Source organism: Saccostrea echinata, unplaced genomic scaffold (genome assembly GCF_033153115.1).
Source record: "Saccostrea echinata isolate AGI-Se365-2 ecotype Australia unplaced genomic scaffold, CSIRO_AGI_Sech_v1 ptg000054l, whole genome shotgun sequence".
NCBI lineage: Eukaryota > Metazoa > Mollusca > Bivalvia > Ostreida > Ostreidae > Saccostrea > Saccostrea echinata.
Genome location: NW_026889803.1, coordinates 64,389,955 through 64,409,043, shown reverse-complemented (window position 1 = coordinate 64,409,043; position 19,089 = coordinate 64,389,955). Strand labels below are relative to the sequence as shown.

Sequence of the window (19,089 nt, the reverse complement as noted above, 5' to 3'; positions counted from 1 at the left end):
TGCCATGAGCTGCCATACGGGACCATCAATGTTTCACAAACACATCTTGTTTTTTCCTTGACCTTCCCAATGACCTTTGACATTACTAGTTATTGTGTATAAAACTCAGTTTCTTTAAAACTATTAAGATATTTTCATCAGACTTCATACACTATACAAATTTTCATGTTGCATTATTAATGTGCCCTGAGCAGAGCATTCATATCCTATGGACATATTTCTGGTTTTACCTACATTGTAGCAAAGGAAAACTTTTTGAAACAGCATGATGTGTAATTACTTAAATACTAAGTTTATATTAAATTTCTTCTAGGTAAAAGTATTAACCAAGGTATCTTTCTTTCATCCCTGACCTTGTTTTATTTTTATTTTTCTCAGCATATTTAGGAAACCTTACTATGTTGGGAAATTTTTACCTGTCCTCCTAAAGCCTAGGGCTGTAAGTTTATCTCTTGTCAATATATAGAAAATGCCAAAAAATAGTTAGCTTTGAGATTGATTCACATAATGTATAGCTATATAAATGTAGATGAATAATTTTTGTCTGTTATATTATTATGTAGCTCCCAGACATTCCAGATCTGAGAATGAAGTTCATTGATACATTAAAATTGTAAGTGCAGTTTAATTATATTGTATGTTTATTGATATTCTGACTGAAATGCAGCAGTAAATTATTAATAGAAAAATTGTTGGCATTGATGGAAAAAAAGTCAGCGGGAGCAAGTAGAAAGTGGAATGAAATTAGAACACTCACACGTTTGAAATGATCTTGGTTTCTTTTGGACAGAGTGGAGAAAATTCCATTGACACTATATAACAACTACATAACAGCTTGTAAGGCAGAATCATCCAAGCTTTTGGAAGGTATGTCAGGCAGAGAATTGGAAAAGGAAACTGTATCTAAAAAGTCATCAAAAATCTGTTTATTCATGTATACTGAATTTTAACTTTATTTACATGCGAGAAATACCCATGAGAGTTTTGGGATCTATTTCTCAATGTGAATCATATTTATAGTTGTGGATTTACGTTAAATATTTAGTTAATTAGAAATGGATGGATAAAGTTCAAACTGATGATTCATGAATAAAAGTTGTCAAGAATAATAGTTGGTTTATAGTACATACATTTTGATGTCCTGTTGTGAATAACACTTGTTAATTAAATGACTTGCTAACCGTGGAGCCGGTTTCTTTCATCAGGGGTATTTCTGGATGAGGAAGAGGAAATGGACATGGAATTAACTGAGACAGAACAGTTACAGATGAGACTGGACCAGCTTCTTAAAGCCATACAGGAAAATCCCCACAATAGAAGTAGGTTATGCTGGAATTTAGCTAAATGTGTATTCTGACCTTGAATTTCATAAAGGAAATGCCAAACTTGAAAGTATACAGCAATTGAATGGACTTTTTACACAGTGCACTTTCAGGCTCCATTCATTTTTCTACAAGCTGAGGCAATGTAACTATCACTGCTAAGTTCAGAGACAGCTGTAGATTTTGAGGCCACTTAATGGTCAAGGATAAAGGCACAAGATTTCTGGGAAAGACACATTGCAGGGCCCTTTAATACTCTGTCAGTTTTGAAGTTCTCAATATATTAAGAAACACCTACTTAATGGGAATGTTTACAAACCTGTTAAAGTATGGGGCAGAAATAAATGAATTTTCTTCTTGTATGAATTGAACACTGTTCTTAGAAAGAACTTATTAGATGCCCAAAACATTGAGGACATTTTTTTTTTGGTAGTGAGTTAGACAGTATTCTTTAGTGAGCAAGAAGTTATAAGCTGCCCAATTTTCTTGTTAGGTCACCTGAGTCACTTTAATGAGAAAAAAGTTATTAGCACTATGCATTGAGGACAATTTTCTTGTTGCAGTGATTGAACAGTGTTCGTTAGTGAGGGAGAAGTTATTATCTTGTTTGTACTCAGAGGACAGTAATGCCCTCTGTAATGACTGCCTCCTCCTGAACACAGATGCTGCAGATATCCCTCTGCCAAATATAAAGGTAAGAAATATAAAATGAAATTCTTTATGCCCCGCCATGAATATGGCCAGGGCATATAGTGCTTGTCATGTCCATCTTCCATCTTCAATCTCTCTGTACTTCCATCACACTTTGTGTTTAGATCAGTTTCAAAGAAACTATTCAAGATATTTTTATCAAACTTCATATGCTGATACATATTGATGATTTTTCCAAACTCTGTATGTACAAGATTCTTACTATTTTGGGATTCATTAGGTCGTGGATCAACTTCTGGAGTTTTTAGCATCAGCTTGTCTGACAGTTAAGAACAATACAGATACTGTGTCATGGCCACAAGACTTCTTTACCATTCTGAAAGAAATAAAAGAGATGCACTCTGCACTGCTTATAAGAATTTGGAAACTTGTGACTGAACAGGTAAATTACTTCCATTTCTTTTTTGTACGCGACAACATAACTTTTATACATAATGTGAGCTTTTAGTAAATGTCCAGTCAATCCTCAATATCTCAAACTTAACAGGATTAAAAAAAAAAAAAAAAAAGAGAGATGTTTGAGTATAGATGGTTTTTGAAGTTGAAGTTGAAACTCAAATTCATGATATATTAAAAACCATAGACACACTCAAACTTCAGGCACGTTTTTTTTTTTCCACTCTCTATTCCGATTTGATCAGTTTGCTTTAAAATTCGTATTCCGCTTTTTTAAGTACCGTATATACTCGTCTATAAGTCGGTCCGTTATAAGTCAGTTGTACTTTTTAAGCTTAAATTAAAGGGTTTGACACACTAAAATAACCAATCTTTTTATAACTCGCATATAAGTCGGATAAAGAGTTTTGGAACAAAGTTTAACTCCCAAAAAATCAACTTATAGGCGAGTATATACGGTATCTCAATATTTTCCGATTATACCTATTTAGTCTGTTTTTGCTTCAATTTATTCCTACTTTATTGATTATTGTAACGTGCAATTACATTGGTTCTTGGATTTTAGAAACATTAATTTAACCAATCCTTGAAGTTTTACTAGAAGCATCCATCGAGGTAATGGATGCGAAAATTGTACAATGTGAAGTCTAGAGAATCAAAATTGTTAAAGATGTCATTCGAAGTATTTATTCAGCCAGTTGTTGAAAGATTTATTGGAAATGTCAATTGTTGTAACAGATGACATTGATGAAATAACAGATGAAAGAAGACGTGAATGACGTAAACAAAAGTGTCAAAGACTATGGTAAAATGTTGGTAATAAGTAACATTTGTAAAAAATTTTCCTTAAAAAGAAGATAATTTCAAAGTGAAAACTAAATGCCAGGAAATGCTCAGAATGCAGGGTTTTGCACCATTTACCCCAGAGCTTATGGGGGCCTAGGTGGCCCAAAGACCCCTGGCCTATTTGAGATTGTCTATAAATCCGCTTTTTTCATTTGACTTCAGAATCATGTCTGAAACCTATCCCTGATACTAAATTCATGTATATTGAGTTTAAGAAAGAAGTTCAGTCATATTGCATCAAGTTAAGTGTGTTTTGCAAAAACCTATATTTTAAAAATGCACAAATGCATAATCATTTCACATTTTGTAAGTAATGATTCCCCCCCCCCCCCCCCCCAATTTCACATTTTATAAGTTGTGATCATTTCCAAATTAGGACATGTCTGTCCGATTGTTCAGTCGTAACTCCACAAACAAGGGATGTACTTAAAAGTTTACACCTAGGATTTTACAAAATGGGATTTGATCTAATTGCTGAACCATACAATTTCAACCAAAATTGTTGTATAGCATCTAAGAGTGGATTTTTTTTATGCCCCGCCATGAATATGGCCGGGGCATATAGTGTTTATCATGTCCTTCTTCCGTCCTTCCATCTGTCTTTCTGTCGTGCTTTTCATTTAGCTCTGTTCAAAGCTCTGTTTCTCAGAAACTATACAAGATATTTTTATAAAACTTCATATACTGATAGATATTAATGAGAGCTATGCAACTGCATCAACATTTTTTGACCTTGACCTTTCCTTTGACCTTGACCTCACTTTTCTTAAATTAATGTTTAGCTCAGTTTTAAAGATACCATTCATGATAGTGTAATCAAACTTCATATGTTGATACATACTGATGCAAGTTATTCAACTGCAGCAACATTTTTTGACCTTGACCTTTCCTTTGACCTTAACCTCACTTTTTAGCTCACCTGAGCCGAAGGCTCAAGTGAGCTTTTCTGATCACATTTTGTCTGTAGTCCGTCTGTCCGTCCGTCTGTCTGTAAACTTTTCACATTTTCGACTTCTTCTCAAGAACCACTGGGCCAATTTCAACCAAACTTGCCACAAAGTATCCTTGGGTGAAGGGGATTCAAGTTTGTTCAAATGAAGGGCCACGCCCTCTTTCAAGGGGAGATAATAAAGAATTAGTGAAAAATTAATAGCATCTTTTAAAAATCTTCTTCTCAAGAACCACAAAGCCAGGGAAGATGAAACTCATGTGGAAGCATCCTCAGGTAGTGTAGATTCAAGTTTGTTCAAATCATGACCCCCGGGGGTAGGGCGGGGCCACAATGGAGGATCAAAGTTTTACATAGAAATATATGGGGAAAAACCTTTACAAATCTTCTTCTCAAGAACAGCAAAGCCATGATGAGTCATATTTATATGGAAGCATCCTCAGGTAGTGTAGATTCAAGTTTGTTCAAATCATGACCCCCGGGGGTAGGGCGGGGCCACAATGGAGGATCAAAGTTTTACATAGAAATATATGGGAAAAACCTTTAAAAATCTTCTCCTCAAGAACAGCAAAGCCATGATGAGTCATATTTAAATGGAAGCATCCTCAGGTAGTGTAAATTCAAGTTTGTTCAAATCATGACCCCCGGGGGTAGGGCGGGGCCACAATGGAGGATCAAAGTTTTACATAGAAATATATGGGAAAAATCTTTAAAAATCTTCTCCTCAAGAACAGCAAAGCCATGATGAGTCATATTTATATGGAAGCATCCTCAGGTAGTGTAAATTCAAGTTTGTTCAAATCATGACCCCCGGGGGTAGGGCGGGGCTTCAATGGAGGATCAAAGTTTTACATAGAAATATATGGGAAAAATCTTTAAAAATCTTCTCCTCAAGAACAGCAAACCCATGATGAGTCATATTTATATGGAAGCATCCTCAGGTAGTGTAGATTCAAGTTTGTTCAAATCATGACCCCCGGGGGTAGGGCGGGGCTTCAATGGAGGATCAAAGTTTTACATAGAAATATATAGGAAAAATCTTTAAAAATCTTCTCCTCAAGAACAGCAAAGCCATGATGAGTCATATTTATATGGAAGCATCCTCAGGTAGTGTAAATTCAAGTTTGTTCAAATCATGACCCCCGGGGGTAGGGCGGGGCTTCAATGGAGGATCAAAGTTTTACATAGAAATATATGGGAAAAATCTTTAAAAATCTTCTCCTCAAGAACAGCAAAGCCATGATGAGTCATATTTATATGGAAGCATCCTCAGGTAGTGTAGATTCAAGTTTGTTCAAATCATGACCCCTGGGGGTAGGGCGGGGCCCCAAAGGAGGATCAAAGTTTTACATAGAAATATATGGGAAAAACCTTTAAAAATCTTCTTCTCAAGAACAGCAAAGCCATGATTGGTCATATTTATATGGAAGCATCCTCAGGTAGTGTAGATTCAAGTTTGTTCAAATCATGACCCCCGGGAGTAGGACGGGGCCACAATGGAGGATCAAAGTTTTACATAGAAATATATAGGAAAAATCTTTTAAAAATCTTCTTCTTAATAACAGCAAAGCCCTAATTGATCATATTGATATGGAAGCATCCTAAGGTAGTATAGATTTAAGTATGTCCAAATCATGACCCCTGGGGGTAGGGTGGGGCCCCAAAGGAGGATAAAAGTTTTACATAGAGATATATAGGAAAAATCTTTAAAAATCTTCTTCTCAAGAACAGCAAAGCCCTGATTGATCATATTTATGTGGAAGTATACTCAGGTAGTGTAGATTCAAGCAGGGTTCGACACTAACTTTTTAAGGCTTTAGTCCGGCTGGGCTAGTGCTTCCGTACTTTTACTAGTCCGCACGCGATTTTACATGTCCGTCAAAAAAAAGAAAAAGATACATCTATGTTTTTTAACATTAATTAAACTTGACAATTAATATATGTTTTATACTTTTTTTGAAATAAACAAACTAAGCATATATTTGAAATCGCAATCAGCAAGTTCGACCATATTCCCGATCTCGTTCTTTTTTTTTTTTCTTTTTTTTTGTCTTTACATTACATATCCAAAACGTCCAACATCTTTCTATAAAGTGTCATACTAAATCATGTTCGCTAAAAACTTTTTACTTCATATCGATCACTCAGAGATCTAAAAATACACGCGGGGTTTTCCAGTAAAGTTGTCGAGAATCGGACATCGGTAATTTATTCATATTGTTTTCCAGAAATTTTTATTGGTCCGCTCGGACTAATTAGCCACAGATTTTATTAGTCCGAATGAAAATGTATTAGTCTGAGACTAACGGACTAACGTTAGTGTCGAACCCTGTCAAGTTTGTTCAAATGTTGCCCCCCTGGGGTTGGGTGGGGCCACAATGGAGGATCAAAGTCTGAAATAGAAATATATAGGAAGATTTCTTCTGATGAAGAACTGCAAAGCCATGATTAGTCATTTTGATATGGAAGCATCATCAGGTAGTGTAAATTCAATTTTGTTCAAATGATGACCCCCGAGGGTAGGGTGGGGCCCAATAGGGGGATAGAAAATTTTACATAAGAACACATAGAAAAAATATTTCTTCTCAAGAACAGAAAAGCTATGTTTAGTCATATTGATATGGAAGCATCTTCAGGTAGTGTAGATTCAAGTTTGTTCAAATGATGACCCCCGAGAGTAGGACGGGGCCACAATGGAGGATCGAATGTTACATAAGAACATATAGAAAAAATATTTCTTCTCAAGAACAGAAAAGCTATGTTTAGTCATATTGATATGGAAGCATCCTCAGGTAGTGTAGATTCCAGTTTGTTCAAATGATGACCCCTGGGATAGGGAGGAGCCACAAGGGGGGATCAAATTTTTACAAAGGAATATATCAGAAAATTTTTTTAAAATCTTCTCAAGTACAACAAAACCATTTGTTATTTTGACATGGAAGCATCATCAGGTAGTTTAAAATTCAAGCGCCCCCCCCCCCCCCCCCAGAATCTTTTCAATACTGAACTGATTTGTGCTTTTGCCTATCCACTGTGCTCAGGTGAGCGATGTGGCCCATGGGCCTCTTGTTTAACTTAGTTTTAGCTCAGTTTTAAAGATAGCATTCAAGATAGTGTAATCAAACTTCATATGTTGATACATACTGATGTAAGCTATTCAACTGCATCAATATTTTTTGACCATGACCTTTCCTTTGACCTTGACCTACTTTTCTCAATTTGTGTTTCATTCAGTTTTAAAGAAACCATTCATAATATTTTTATCAAACTTAATATGCTAATACATACTAATGTAACCTTTTCAACTGCATCAACATTTTTTGACCTTGACCTTTCCTTTGACCTTAACTTCGTTTATTTTAAATTAGTGTTTAGCTCAGTTTTAAATAAACCATTCAAAATATTTTTGTCAAACTTAATATGCTGATCCATATTTGTGAGAACTATGGAACTGCATCAAAAACGTTTGACCTTGAACTTTCCTGTGACCTTGACTTCACTTTTCTTAAATTTGCATTTTGCTTAATTTTAAAGATAAGGTATATTTGCTTAATTTTAAAGATAAGATATATTTATGTAAGCTTATGACTTTATACATAATTTGGTGAGAATTTATCATCTACGAGGGTTGTTCGGTAAAATCGTGGACAAAGCGTTTTTCTCAAAAAATAATGGGTGCACTAAGCTGAAATTTTCAGCAAATGTTTATTCTTCATATTTAAGTGCATCTTAATTTTTTTGATAAGATATGTATAAGAATAAAGATTTTATTAAGCTTGAATATGCACATGATACGGTCCTACGGCGCACGATAAAAAAAAAAGGGTTTCGTCGGCGAATGCAGAAGTATAATTTCGAAATAAAAGTATTAAAGAGATAAGGTTGGGGTAAAAATTTACCTCTCTTAATGCACTTGCTATTATTTCGTCTTTTGTAAAATATCAAGGCATTTGCATTAATTTTTGGCAGTTTCACGAGCATTTGAAATGGGAAAGTGGTAAACGCAAAAATGGCAACATTTGGTGACGTTACGGCGCACCGGAGAGCAGTTCAGTTTGGTTTAGATGCAATAATGACACCCTAAGAAACTTTAAATGACTACAGAAGAAAAAAAATGTAAAAATATCACTAGATCTTTAGTATACAAGTGAAATGAGAGTTTTCTAAGCGGAAGCTTTTTGACCGGGTCCCCGGGTAGAACAAAACATATGCACAAACAGCTACTGGCAAAAGCAAAAGACGCTGTAACTGTAGACCATCGATATAAGAGAGCCTGTGTAGTTGAATGATAGTGAGAGTACTGTCCAGAACTAACTAATAAATCTTCAGAAGGTCCCATGTGTGTGCGAGATTGGTTCCTCAACTGTTTATTGAGGAATAAAGGGAAAATCAAGTATGTGCATCAATGAATACCCCGAATTTAAGTGGGGCTTATCCAACTTTTATTTAGCAAAGAGAAAACGTGATGCTGCTTTAGACACTTTGATGTTATTATCTGTGCGCCATAAGACGATAACACACATAACATAAAGTCTCATATTTTGATTATTTGAGCAGATATCTATTAGAAATTTGCTAAGTATATTGAGGAAAAATGTACTAAAAGTACTGAAAGTTTTAGAACGCAGTGATGATTATTTTTCAATCTAGACAACTTGTCCACGATTTTACCGGACAACCCTCGTATATCCAATTTTTTAGATTTCAATTTTAAAGAAACCATTCAAGATATTCTCATCAAATTTCATACACTAATACAAATTTTCATGTTGCACTACTAATATACCCTTGAAAGGGCATTCATGTCCTATGGACATATTTCTAGTTTTTTTTTACTGTTTATAGTATGTCATTTTCAGGGCTCTGAGTTGGAATGTCATCACATCAAAACTCTTGGCTTTCTTCTGGCATATCTACATGAAATTTGCCTAGAATCTCTTCCGGTAGAAATTGTAACATGCCAGAATAGCTGTCAGAGACTATGTGGGGAGTTTGTGCACTTAATTTGGCAGGAACTGCCAGTAATTACAAACAAGTGGAGGAAATTTTCATTGAGGTAAATAAAACAGACATACAGTGCAGGGAACTAATTTTGTTAGAGTATTGATGCTGATTTGAATGCTTCTTTTGCTTGCTGATTTAATGCTAGTTTTCCTTATCCTGATGCTACCTTTACTGTTTTATAATTAGGTCAATGCTACTGGAGGTAGCATTATGCTATCAGAAGTAGATAACTGCATTTAAGCATTGCAGTTTAAAGCTCTATAATCATTTCATCATTATATTTTTAGCTCTTCTGAGCCAAAGGCTCAAAGAGCTAATGCTATGGCCATTTGTGCGGTGTGTGTAAACTTTTTAGAATATGGGCCATAACTCAAGAACCCCTTGGCCAATTATTGTCAAATTTGTCACAGAGTATCCTTGGCCCAAGGGCTCCTGTTTGTACTAAAACTAGGGTTGTGACCCTTAAACAAGGGGAAATAATTAGGAAAATGGAAACAAAAGAACTGTTGCTAAAAAATCTTCTTCTCAAGAACCACTGGGCAGATTATCACCAAACTTACACAAAAGGATGAGGATATGTTGTAGATTAAAAATTATTCAAGGCATCACCCTGGGGCAAAGGGCGTGGTCTCAAGGTCATTTCAAAGTTGACCAAAAATTACATTTTATTAAAATGTTGCTTACTATAAGGAGTAGGAACATCAATTCTTGTCAGTTGATGCACCTAATGACCTCATATCATGTTGACTCAGAAGTAGGTCACGGAAACCTACTTTTTAAATTTTGCGGCCATTCTTTTTCAAAATGATCTAGAGGCATATTTTGAACAATTTAAGGCCTATGATCATCAAACCTTGTCAGTTGATGTATCTTGGGTCCACAGAGTTAGTCGACTGAAAAGAAGGTCACTGTGACCTACTTTTGAAATTTTATGGCTGTATTTAATATTTTCGGGTACTATTTGACTTAGAATCATCAAAATTTGTCAGTTGATGCATCTTTGCTCCTCGGAGTAGGTTGACTGAAAAGTAGGTCACCATGACCTACTTTTTCAATTTATATGACTATAATTAAATATTTCGGGTACTAATTGGCTCAAAATCATCAAACTTTGTCAGTTGATGCATCTTGGGTCTTTAGAGTAGGTCGACTGAAAAGTAGGTCACCATGACCTACTTTTGAAAATTTATGGCTTTAATTAAATATTTCAGGTACTAATTGGCTCAGAATCATCAAACTTTGTCAGTTGATGCATCTTGGGTCCACAGAGTTAGTCGACTGAAAAGGAGGTAACTGTGACTTATTTTTGAAATTTTATGACTTTACTTAAATATATCAGGTACTTATTGGCTTAGAATCATCAAACTTTGTCAGTTGACGCATCTTGGGTCCTCAAAGCCTGTCATCTGAAAAGTAGGTCACTGTGTGACCTACTTTTGAAATTTTATGGTTATAATTTTAAAAATATTTTAGGTATTAATCGGCTGAGAATCATCACCAATTTATTTGATGCATCTTGGGTCCTCAGAGAATGACAAGTGATAAGTAGGTCACCATGACCAACTCTCAGGTACTAGTTGGCTTAGAATCATCTTGGGTTCTCAGAGTATTTCATCTAAAATGTAGGTCATGATGACCTACCTTGGGAATTTCAAGGATTTATCTAAATATACAGGATACTTAGAAGCTTCAAATAGAAGTGATAGGTTGTACAGTTTATCAAAAGAGCGATTCAAGGCCCTTGGGCCTCTTGTTAACTATGTATGAATATTTTAAATAATTTAACCAGTTTTTTTCCTTATTTTCTTTCTTTTTTTAATTGAAGAAAAACAAATTGATTTTCTGATTCTAGTAGGTCAGTGCTGATTTTAAGTGGGTCAATGCTAATAATGCTAGTTTTATCCTTTGCTTGCTGATGCTTATCTTGGCAATGCTGATCCTGATGCTAGCTGGATGCTGTTGCTTATTTTGCTTATGCTGATTTATGTTACAAAATTAGTTCCCTGTGCTATAGCTTTTTACAATTGTTGAAGAGAATATCACTCTTTTTGTTTACTGTAGATCACCAAGTTTTGGTGACGCCTTATTTTCATGAGAAAGATGTTTTGCATTTACAGGCGAGACTTAATTTTTGTACATCAACTTTAGTAATAGAAATAGATGTGAGAATAAAATTTTTGCAAGTAGACCTTCTTGTGTAAGTATGTGAATATAAAGTTTTGCGTATAAAATGTGATGCAGTAGTTCAGTTTTGTATAATTTGAAAAGGATTTTGTAAGCTAGAAGATCTAACAAAAAAATGAAGAAATTCAGTAGAAGCAATGACATTTTTTTCTAGAACTACAAGGATACCAGAACCACAGAGCTGGCAATGGCAAAAACTTATTTAGAAGCTTGTTTTTGATTCAGAAGGGAAGATTCAAGTTTATTTAGACTATGGCTGCCAAGGCAATGATGGAGTCCTGAAGAATCTCCGATTTTACAAATATATACAAAAATAATTGAGAAATCTTCTTCTCAAGAATTATATGACGACAAACATTGCAAGATTGAAAGGGAGCATTGTCATACAATGAAAAAATTCTGCATGTTCAATTTATGATCTGAAAAGAAAGTGTGTGTGTGGTGGTGGTGGTGGTGGTGGTGGGGGGGGGGGGGGGGGGGGTTCCATTGTTTATAATGAATTTTTGAAAAAATCCTCTGATAGAGGATAAGCCTAACATTGCCGAAATGATATGAATATCTTCATATGCTCTCTGTTTGCACCATTGCCCTTTGATGAAGTGTGAAATTGGGGGATGAAATTTTAATAAGAGGTGAAGATAAATATACAAAAAAAAAAAGAAAACAATTTGTCTCATGAAAATTTTTCCTTGTGACACTCGCATGACTGATAACTTTGATCATTTGATGAGAAATGAAATATATGTCCTTTACCTTGAGTGCAGTATTTCTTTTACAGAATAATGCTAGAATTTGTCAACAGTTTGTCCTTTAACTTGAGTGCAGTTTTTTTTTTTTTTTTTTTTTTTACAGAATAATGCTAGAATTTGTCAACAGTTTGTCCTTTACCTTGAATGCAGTATTTCTTTTACAGAATAATGCTGGACTTTGTCAACAGTTTGTCAAGTATGAGAGGCATTGCCATCCAAGACTTCCTGCCAGAGACTTTCTTATACAAGGTATCAGTATGATTGACATATGAAACTTGGCTTAAAATGTGTTCTCTCATTCAAACTGTTTGTATAAAATAATATGACCAAATGTCTAAATGAAATAAGACTGGTATATACATATACTAGTAACTTGTCTTTTGGTTTCTGAAGACCTTTAGGTCATATGGACATAAATGTAAAATTAATCAATAAAAGGAGAAGTGGACGGGCCTTCCAACTCATTTTGAAATATTTAATGGTATTCAAGAGAAAAACTTTGTGTATAATTTGGTATCAGTGAAATATAAGAAAACTTGCAACAGCACAATAATTTTCATTAATTGGATTTGTTTCACGGGATTACGAAGCAGCCAACCCTTCATCATGAACTCTGTGGATTTTATTTTGTTTTGTTTTATATTGCTGTCATACTTGTATATTATCCACTCCAGTTTATGCTGCTATGTTCCTTGATAGAGCTCATTTGGTGAATATTCAGTACTATTTTCAAGTTTCAGTTTTTGTATCATCACATTAAATATTTTCTTCATGGAGACCAAAGTGTTGATGAAATCTCACAACTAACAGAAAAAGTCAAAGCTGCTATATATAGAGTAAAGGTTTGTCAAATTTCTCTATTACAGTCAGTAAATGTTCATACTTAGAAGTCAAAGCTGCTATATATAGAGTAAAGGTTTGTCAAATTTCTCTATTACAGTCAGTAAATGTTCATACTTAGAAGTCAAAGCTGCTATATATAGAGTAAAGGTTTGTCAAATTTCTCTGTTACAGTCAGTAAATGTTCATACTTAGAAGTCAAAGCTGCTATATATAGAGTAAAGGTTTGTCAAATTTCTCTGTTACAGTCAGTAAATGTTCATACTTAGAAGTCAAAGCTGCTATATATAGAGTAAAGGTTTGTCAAAATACTCTATTACAGTCAGTAAATGTCCATACTTCTTCAGTCTTTAGAAGTTTTTGTCATTATATATTACTTAAGTAGTGTTCTCTAGGCATGTTAAATAAGTAAGAAATAATGATAATAATAAATGATTCTTTAAATGAAAAAATAATATGACAACTGGGATATGCCAACACTTTTTAAGTTAAATTTTAAAATATCTGCATGTGGATTTTAATCACTAAATTTGCACCCTTGCTTATTAAAACTGAATACAAGAAAGATAACTTGAATAATTTTGATCATACCCTTGTTAAATGTTAAATCTTAATCCAGTATTGGTATTTACTCGAACTCTTGTGAAAATCCATATTCAAACATATTTTAAACATATTCAAACTCGATCATCTAAAAATTAATTTTATCTCTTTTTGCAAAATTGTGGAACTCTGTATCCACCAAAAAAAGTTCCGCCAAAATTATTGACATACATTTGAGCCAGCAAAAAGCCACAGGGATAGACATTAAGTTTCAGATCCACTTGCCCTTCGGGCAAGTGATCTTTAGACTTTGACTTGTCCGAATGCTAAACTTGGTTGCCCAAAATTAGGAAAGAAATTAAGAAGAAAGTCATTAATTTTTATAGACGTTATGATAAGAAAAAATGTGACCAAGTACACAACTGTCAATTTTGCAAGTTGAGCTACCTGAAAAAAATTTCGATGCTGCATTTGTACATAAATGTATACCGCTGTACTTGTAAAATTTAACCTGTTAACACATACTGCCATGCAGCATTAACCCTCCATTTCCTTTTAATAAAATTCATATTTTATTAAAAAATTATTTTCGGGCCAAAATAAAAAATACATGTACCTTTGTTTCCCCTAACGCGACCGACCCACTTAAATCGTGCCGACTGAAAAGTTTTTTTAATAAGATTATTTAAATATTTTTTTTTTATTGTTTATCAAATTTATAAAATACAATTTCATCAAAATCCGTTTTTTATCAGAACAGCGGCTTTTTTTTTTACTCTCATTTGGTGCCGACAACATGTGGCCACAGAGGGTTAGTTCGTGTTTTAAAACAATGGTGACGTATCAATCTTATTACATCTTTAACTTATTAGAATCCTACACTCTTGAGACACCTCTTGAATTAATGTACCATGACTAAGGAGTGTTAAGATGGTATTTAAAAAATTAACGTACGTAGTAAGCATAGCAAAGCCTGGCTCATGAGTAGATGAGGGGCGCTCCTTGTGAATACATATCAATAAATTTCACTGCATTTGATTCGTTTCGATCTAATAAACAGTTCATGTAAGATCCTATTTTTACTACATAGGACCATAGGAGTTGTAAATATGTCTTTGTATGATTATTTCATTTGATAAATATAATTCAGATGTCGTTTCTTTATTCCTTTTATTTATGGGGTATTGACTCCGTGACTATAAAATTAGATATATGAAACCTTAATCATTTTAGATATGGTTTGGTTGAATTATATATTGTTTATACCTGTACATGTACACTATTTCCAAATAGTGTTGATATCTTTAAAATTTGCTTATGGTACGGCTTCCTGAGACGGCCAGTTTAATTTGCTTTAGTTAGGCCCTTGAAAACAGGTTGTTTCTTTGCTTTAAAATCCCTTTAAAATTTGTTGGGCCGGTGGAAGGCTCCAAATTTAGACTTTTACCCGGCAATTATGGCCTTTGATCATTAAGCATCAGTAAGGGATCTTTTACGTGCCATCTACATGTATACTCCGACACTGGACCTATGTTTTTTATGGTCTTATTCGACTGACCGGTCTGCAAGTCCCACGTCGGGACCTGTGACATAGAATTAGCTCCCGAATTGCGTCGTGACTCCAAAACGAAACACTAGAATTACTGTGCCACGCGAGGCCCTTGACATTTTGTCTGTGTAAGTACTTGAAGATGATAGTAGGTTTGAAAAATGTACTCGAATGTCCGATGGTTCAGTATTTGCAAATCTTGTGTTTTTTGTAAATAATTGATTTCAATAAATTTACGCTGGCCTGAGATATTTTACAAGTTCAAATGAATAATATTTGTGAATTAATTTACCATACATGTTGCTTCATTTGAATGATATTGGGTTTAAAATTGGTTTCTTTTGTTCTCTCTTATTTATAAAGATATTATTCAATTTTTCAGAATGTATTCCCAAACCTGCTGTCAGAAAAAAAAATAATTTACCTACCTACCGACCCATCTTGAGATTTTTGGGTCAGGTTAGGGGAAACAAAGATATTTTTAATGATGGCCTCGGTAGGATCCTTTTGTGATTCGTTATTTTCAGAGATAACTGTGAAGCAACGCTTAAGGAAGATACTTGCTACGAAACATACATCTTATCTTGATCAGGATACATCGTGTTATACTGTACTTATATATTCTGTGCGTAAATAAATAATCTAATTTCCTAATAAGAAGTTAATAAAATTTTGTTAGACATAGAGCATATTTATTACGAAAGAAAATAACGAACCCGATTTTTAAATGAACGGTATAATCCAGAAATGCTTCCAGGGAATTTAGAATGCAAAAACATTGTCAGTCAGGTGCGTGACGGAAATCAAGTGTTCAATTTATTGTTTTATTTATTAATTAATGTAAACTAAATCAATATGTACATTAAAATGTATGAGAACAATTCACTTGCCCGATCGGACAAGTACTTCGACAATTTCACTTGCCCGAACTGAGAATTTACTTGTCCCTGGCAATCGGACAACCGTTAATGTCTATCCCTGAGCCAAATTTTACACCCGCTAAAGAAACCCACTATATGGTATATATTTGGATCTTTGTAGCTTTCCTTCAGAAGCTGGGTTCAGCTGGAAATGAAAATTTCTGTCCCAGAGGAACAATTGTCCTATGGAGATTGGTAATTTTTGTCTCTAAAATTATTTTTTCTCAAGGCAATGTTGAACCTTTCAGATATGTTTTCTTATTATGAATCTCAAGTTTATAAAAACAGCATAACATTCATAAACTTTTGAACAAAATTTTCAGGTATGAAAATTGACATACATGTACATGTAAAGACTTTTCAATTATATTTTTTATATTGAAAATCTGAAGTTTACATAAGCAATAGGTTTAGTTAGGTTAATGTAGGTAAATGAAAGTGAGTGGAAAAATTGTCAGTCAACCTAGAATTAACATGTAGGTTAATCCAGTTATTTCATCCTTATGGAAAGGATATATTTCTGTCCCTTTCAAATTCTTAAAAAATGAATTAGACCTAATTTCCACTATTATATTTTTATTATGCCCCTCCATGAATATGGCCGGGGCATATAGTGTTTGTCATGTCCGTCTTCCGTCCTTCCGTCTGTCCTTCCGTCACACTTTGCATTTAGCTCTGTTCAAAGCTCAGTTTCAAAGAAACTATCCAAGATATTTTTATCAAACTTCATATGCTGATAGATATTGATGAGGGCTATGCAACTGCATCAACATTTTTTGACCTTGACCTTTCCTTTGACCTTGACCTCACTTTTCTTAAATTAGTGTTTAGCTCAGTTTTAAAGATACCATTCAAGATAGTGTAATCAAACTTCATATGTTGATACATACTGATGTAAGTTATTCAATTGCAGCAACATTTTTTTGACCTTGACCTTTCTTTTGACCTTGACCTCGCTTTTCTTAAATTAATGCTTAGCTCTGTTTTAATGAAACCATTCAAGATATTTTTAACAAACTTCATATGCTGATACATACTGATGAGAGCTATTCAACTGCATCAATATTTTTTACCTTGACCTTTCCTTTGACCTTGACCTCACTTTTCTTAAATAAGTTTTTAGCTCAGTTTTAAAGATACCATTCAAGATAGTGTTATCAAACTTCATATGCTGATACATACTGATGAGAGCTATTCAACTGCATCAACATTTTTTGACCTTGACCTTTCCTTTGACCTTGACCTCACTTTTCTTAAATTAGTGTCAAACTTCATATGCTGATACATACTGATGTAAGCTATTCAACTGCATCAATATTTTTTGACCTTGACCTTTCCTTTGACCTTGACCTTACTTTTCTTAAATTAGTGTTTAGCTCAGTTTTAAAGAAACCATTCATAATATTTTCATCAAACTTCATATGCTAATACATACTGATGTAACCTTTTCAACTGCATCAACATTTTTGACCTTGACCTTTCCTTTGACCTTGACCTCACTTTTCTTAAATTAGTGTCAAACTTCATATGCTGATACATACTGATGAGAGCTATTCAACTGCATCAATATTTTTTGACCTTGACCTTTCCTTTGACCTTGACCTCACTTTTCTTAAATTAGTGTTTAGCTCAGTTTTAAAGAAACCATTCATAATATTTTCATCAAACTTCATATGCTAATACATACTGATGTAACCTTTTCAACTACATCAACATTTTTAGCTCACCTGAGCCGAAGGCTCAAGTGAGCTTTTCTGATCACATTTTGTCTGTGGTCCGTCTGTCCATCTGTCTGTCTGTCTGTCTGTCTGTCTGTCTGTCTGTCCGTCCGTCCGTCTGTAAACTTTTCACATTTTTGACTTCTTCTCAAGAACCACTGGGCCAATTTCAACCAAACTTGCCACAAAGTATCCTTGGGTGAAGGGGATTCAAGTTTGTTCAAATGAAGGGCCACGCCCTCTTTCAAGGGGAAATAATAAAGAATTAGTGAAAAATTAATAGCATCTTTTAAAAATCTTCTTCTCAAGAACCACAAAGCCAGGGAAGATGAAACTCATGTGGAAGCATCCTCAGGTAGTGTAGATTCAAGTTTGTTCAAATCATGACCCCCGGGGGTAGGATGGGGCCACAATGGAGGATCAGAGTTTAACATAGAAATATATAGGAAAAATCTTTAAAAATCTTCTTCTCAATAACAGCAAAGCCCTAATTGGTCATATTGATATGGAAGCATCCTCATGTAGTGTAAATTCAAGTTTGTCCAAATCCTGACCCCTGGGGGTAGGGCGGGGCCACAATGGAGGATCAAAGTTTTACATAGAAATATATAGGAAAAACCTTTAAAAATCTTCTTCTCAAGAACAGCAAAGCCATGATGAGTCATATTTACATGGAAGCATCCTCAGGTAGTGTAGATTCAAGTTTGTTCAAATCCTGACCCCCGGGGGTAGGGCGGGGCCACAATGGAGGATCAAAGTTTTACATAGATATATATAGGAAAAATCTTTAAAAATCTTCTTCTCAATAACAACAAAGCCCTAATTGGTCATATTGATATGGAAGCATCCTCATGTAGTGTAGATTCAAGTTTGTCCAAATCATGACCCCTGGGGGTAGGGCGGGGCCACAATGGAGGATCAGAGTTTTACATAGAAATACATGTATATAGGAAAAATCTTTAAAAATCTTCTTCTCAAGAACAGCAAAGCCCTAATTGGTCATATTGATATGGAAGCATCCTCATGTAGTGTAGATTCAAGTTTGTCCAAATCATGACCCCTGGGGGTAGGGCGGGGCCACAATGGAGGATCAAAGTTTTACATAGAAATATATAGGAAAAATCTTTAAAAATCTTCTTCTCAATAACAGCAAAGCCCTAATTGGTCATATTTATATGAAAGCATCCTCAGATAGTGTAGATTCAAGTTTGTTCAAATCCTGACCACCAGGGGTAGGGCGGGGCCACAATGGAGGATCAAAGTTTTACATAGATGTATATAGGAAAAATCTTTAAAAATCTTCTTCTCAATAACAGCAAAGCCCTAATTGGTCATATTTATATGAAAGCATCCTCAGG

General features: G+C 34.5%; 1 protein-coding gene across 1 annotated transcript in view; it reads left to right on the top strand.

Moving 5' to 3' along the window:
- LOC133205353 (Fanconi anemia group A protein homolog) overlaps positions 1-19,089 on the top strand; it is a 122,661-nt gene that overhangs the window by 63,247 nt on the left and 40,325 nt on the right. Inside the window, exons 18-27 of the mRNA XM_061341152.1 lie at positions 379-439; positions 564-613; positions 791-867; positions 1,206-1,319; positions 1,886-2,016; positions 2,254-2,415; positions 9,084-9,280; positions 12,326-12,410; positions 12,896-13,003; positions 16,135-16,208. Coding sequence (XP_061197136.1) covers positions 379-439; positions 564-613; positions 791-867; positions 1,206-1,319; positions 1,886-2,016; positions 2,254-2,415; positions 9,084-9,280; positions 12,326-12,410; positions 12,896-13,003; positions 16,135-16,208 — 1,059 coding nt within the window. The remainder of the gene's footprint in view (positions 1-378; positions 440-563; positions 614-790; positions 868-1,205; positions 1,320-1,885; positions 2,017-2,253; positions 2,416-9,083; positions 9,281-12,325; positions 12,411-12,895; positions 13,004-16,134; positions 16,209-19,089) is intronic.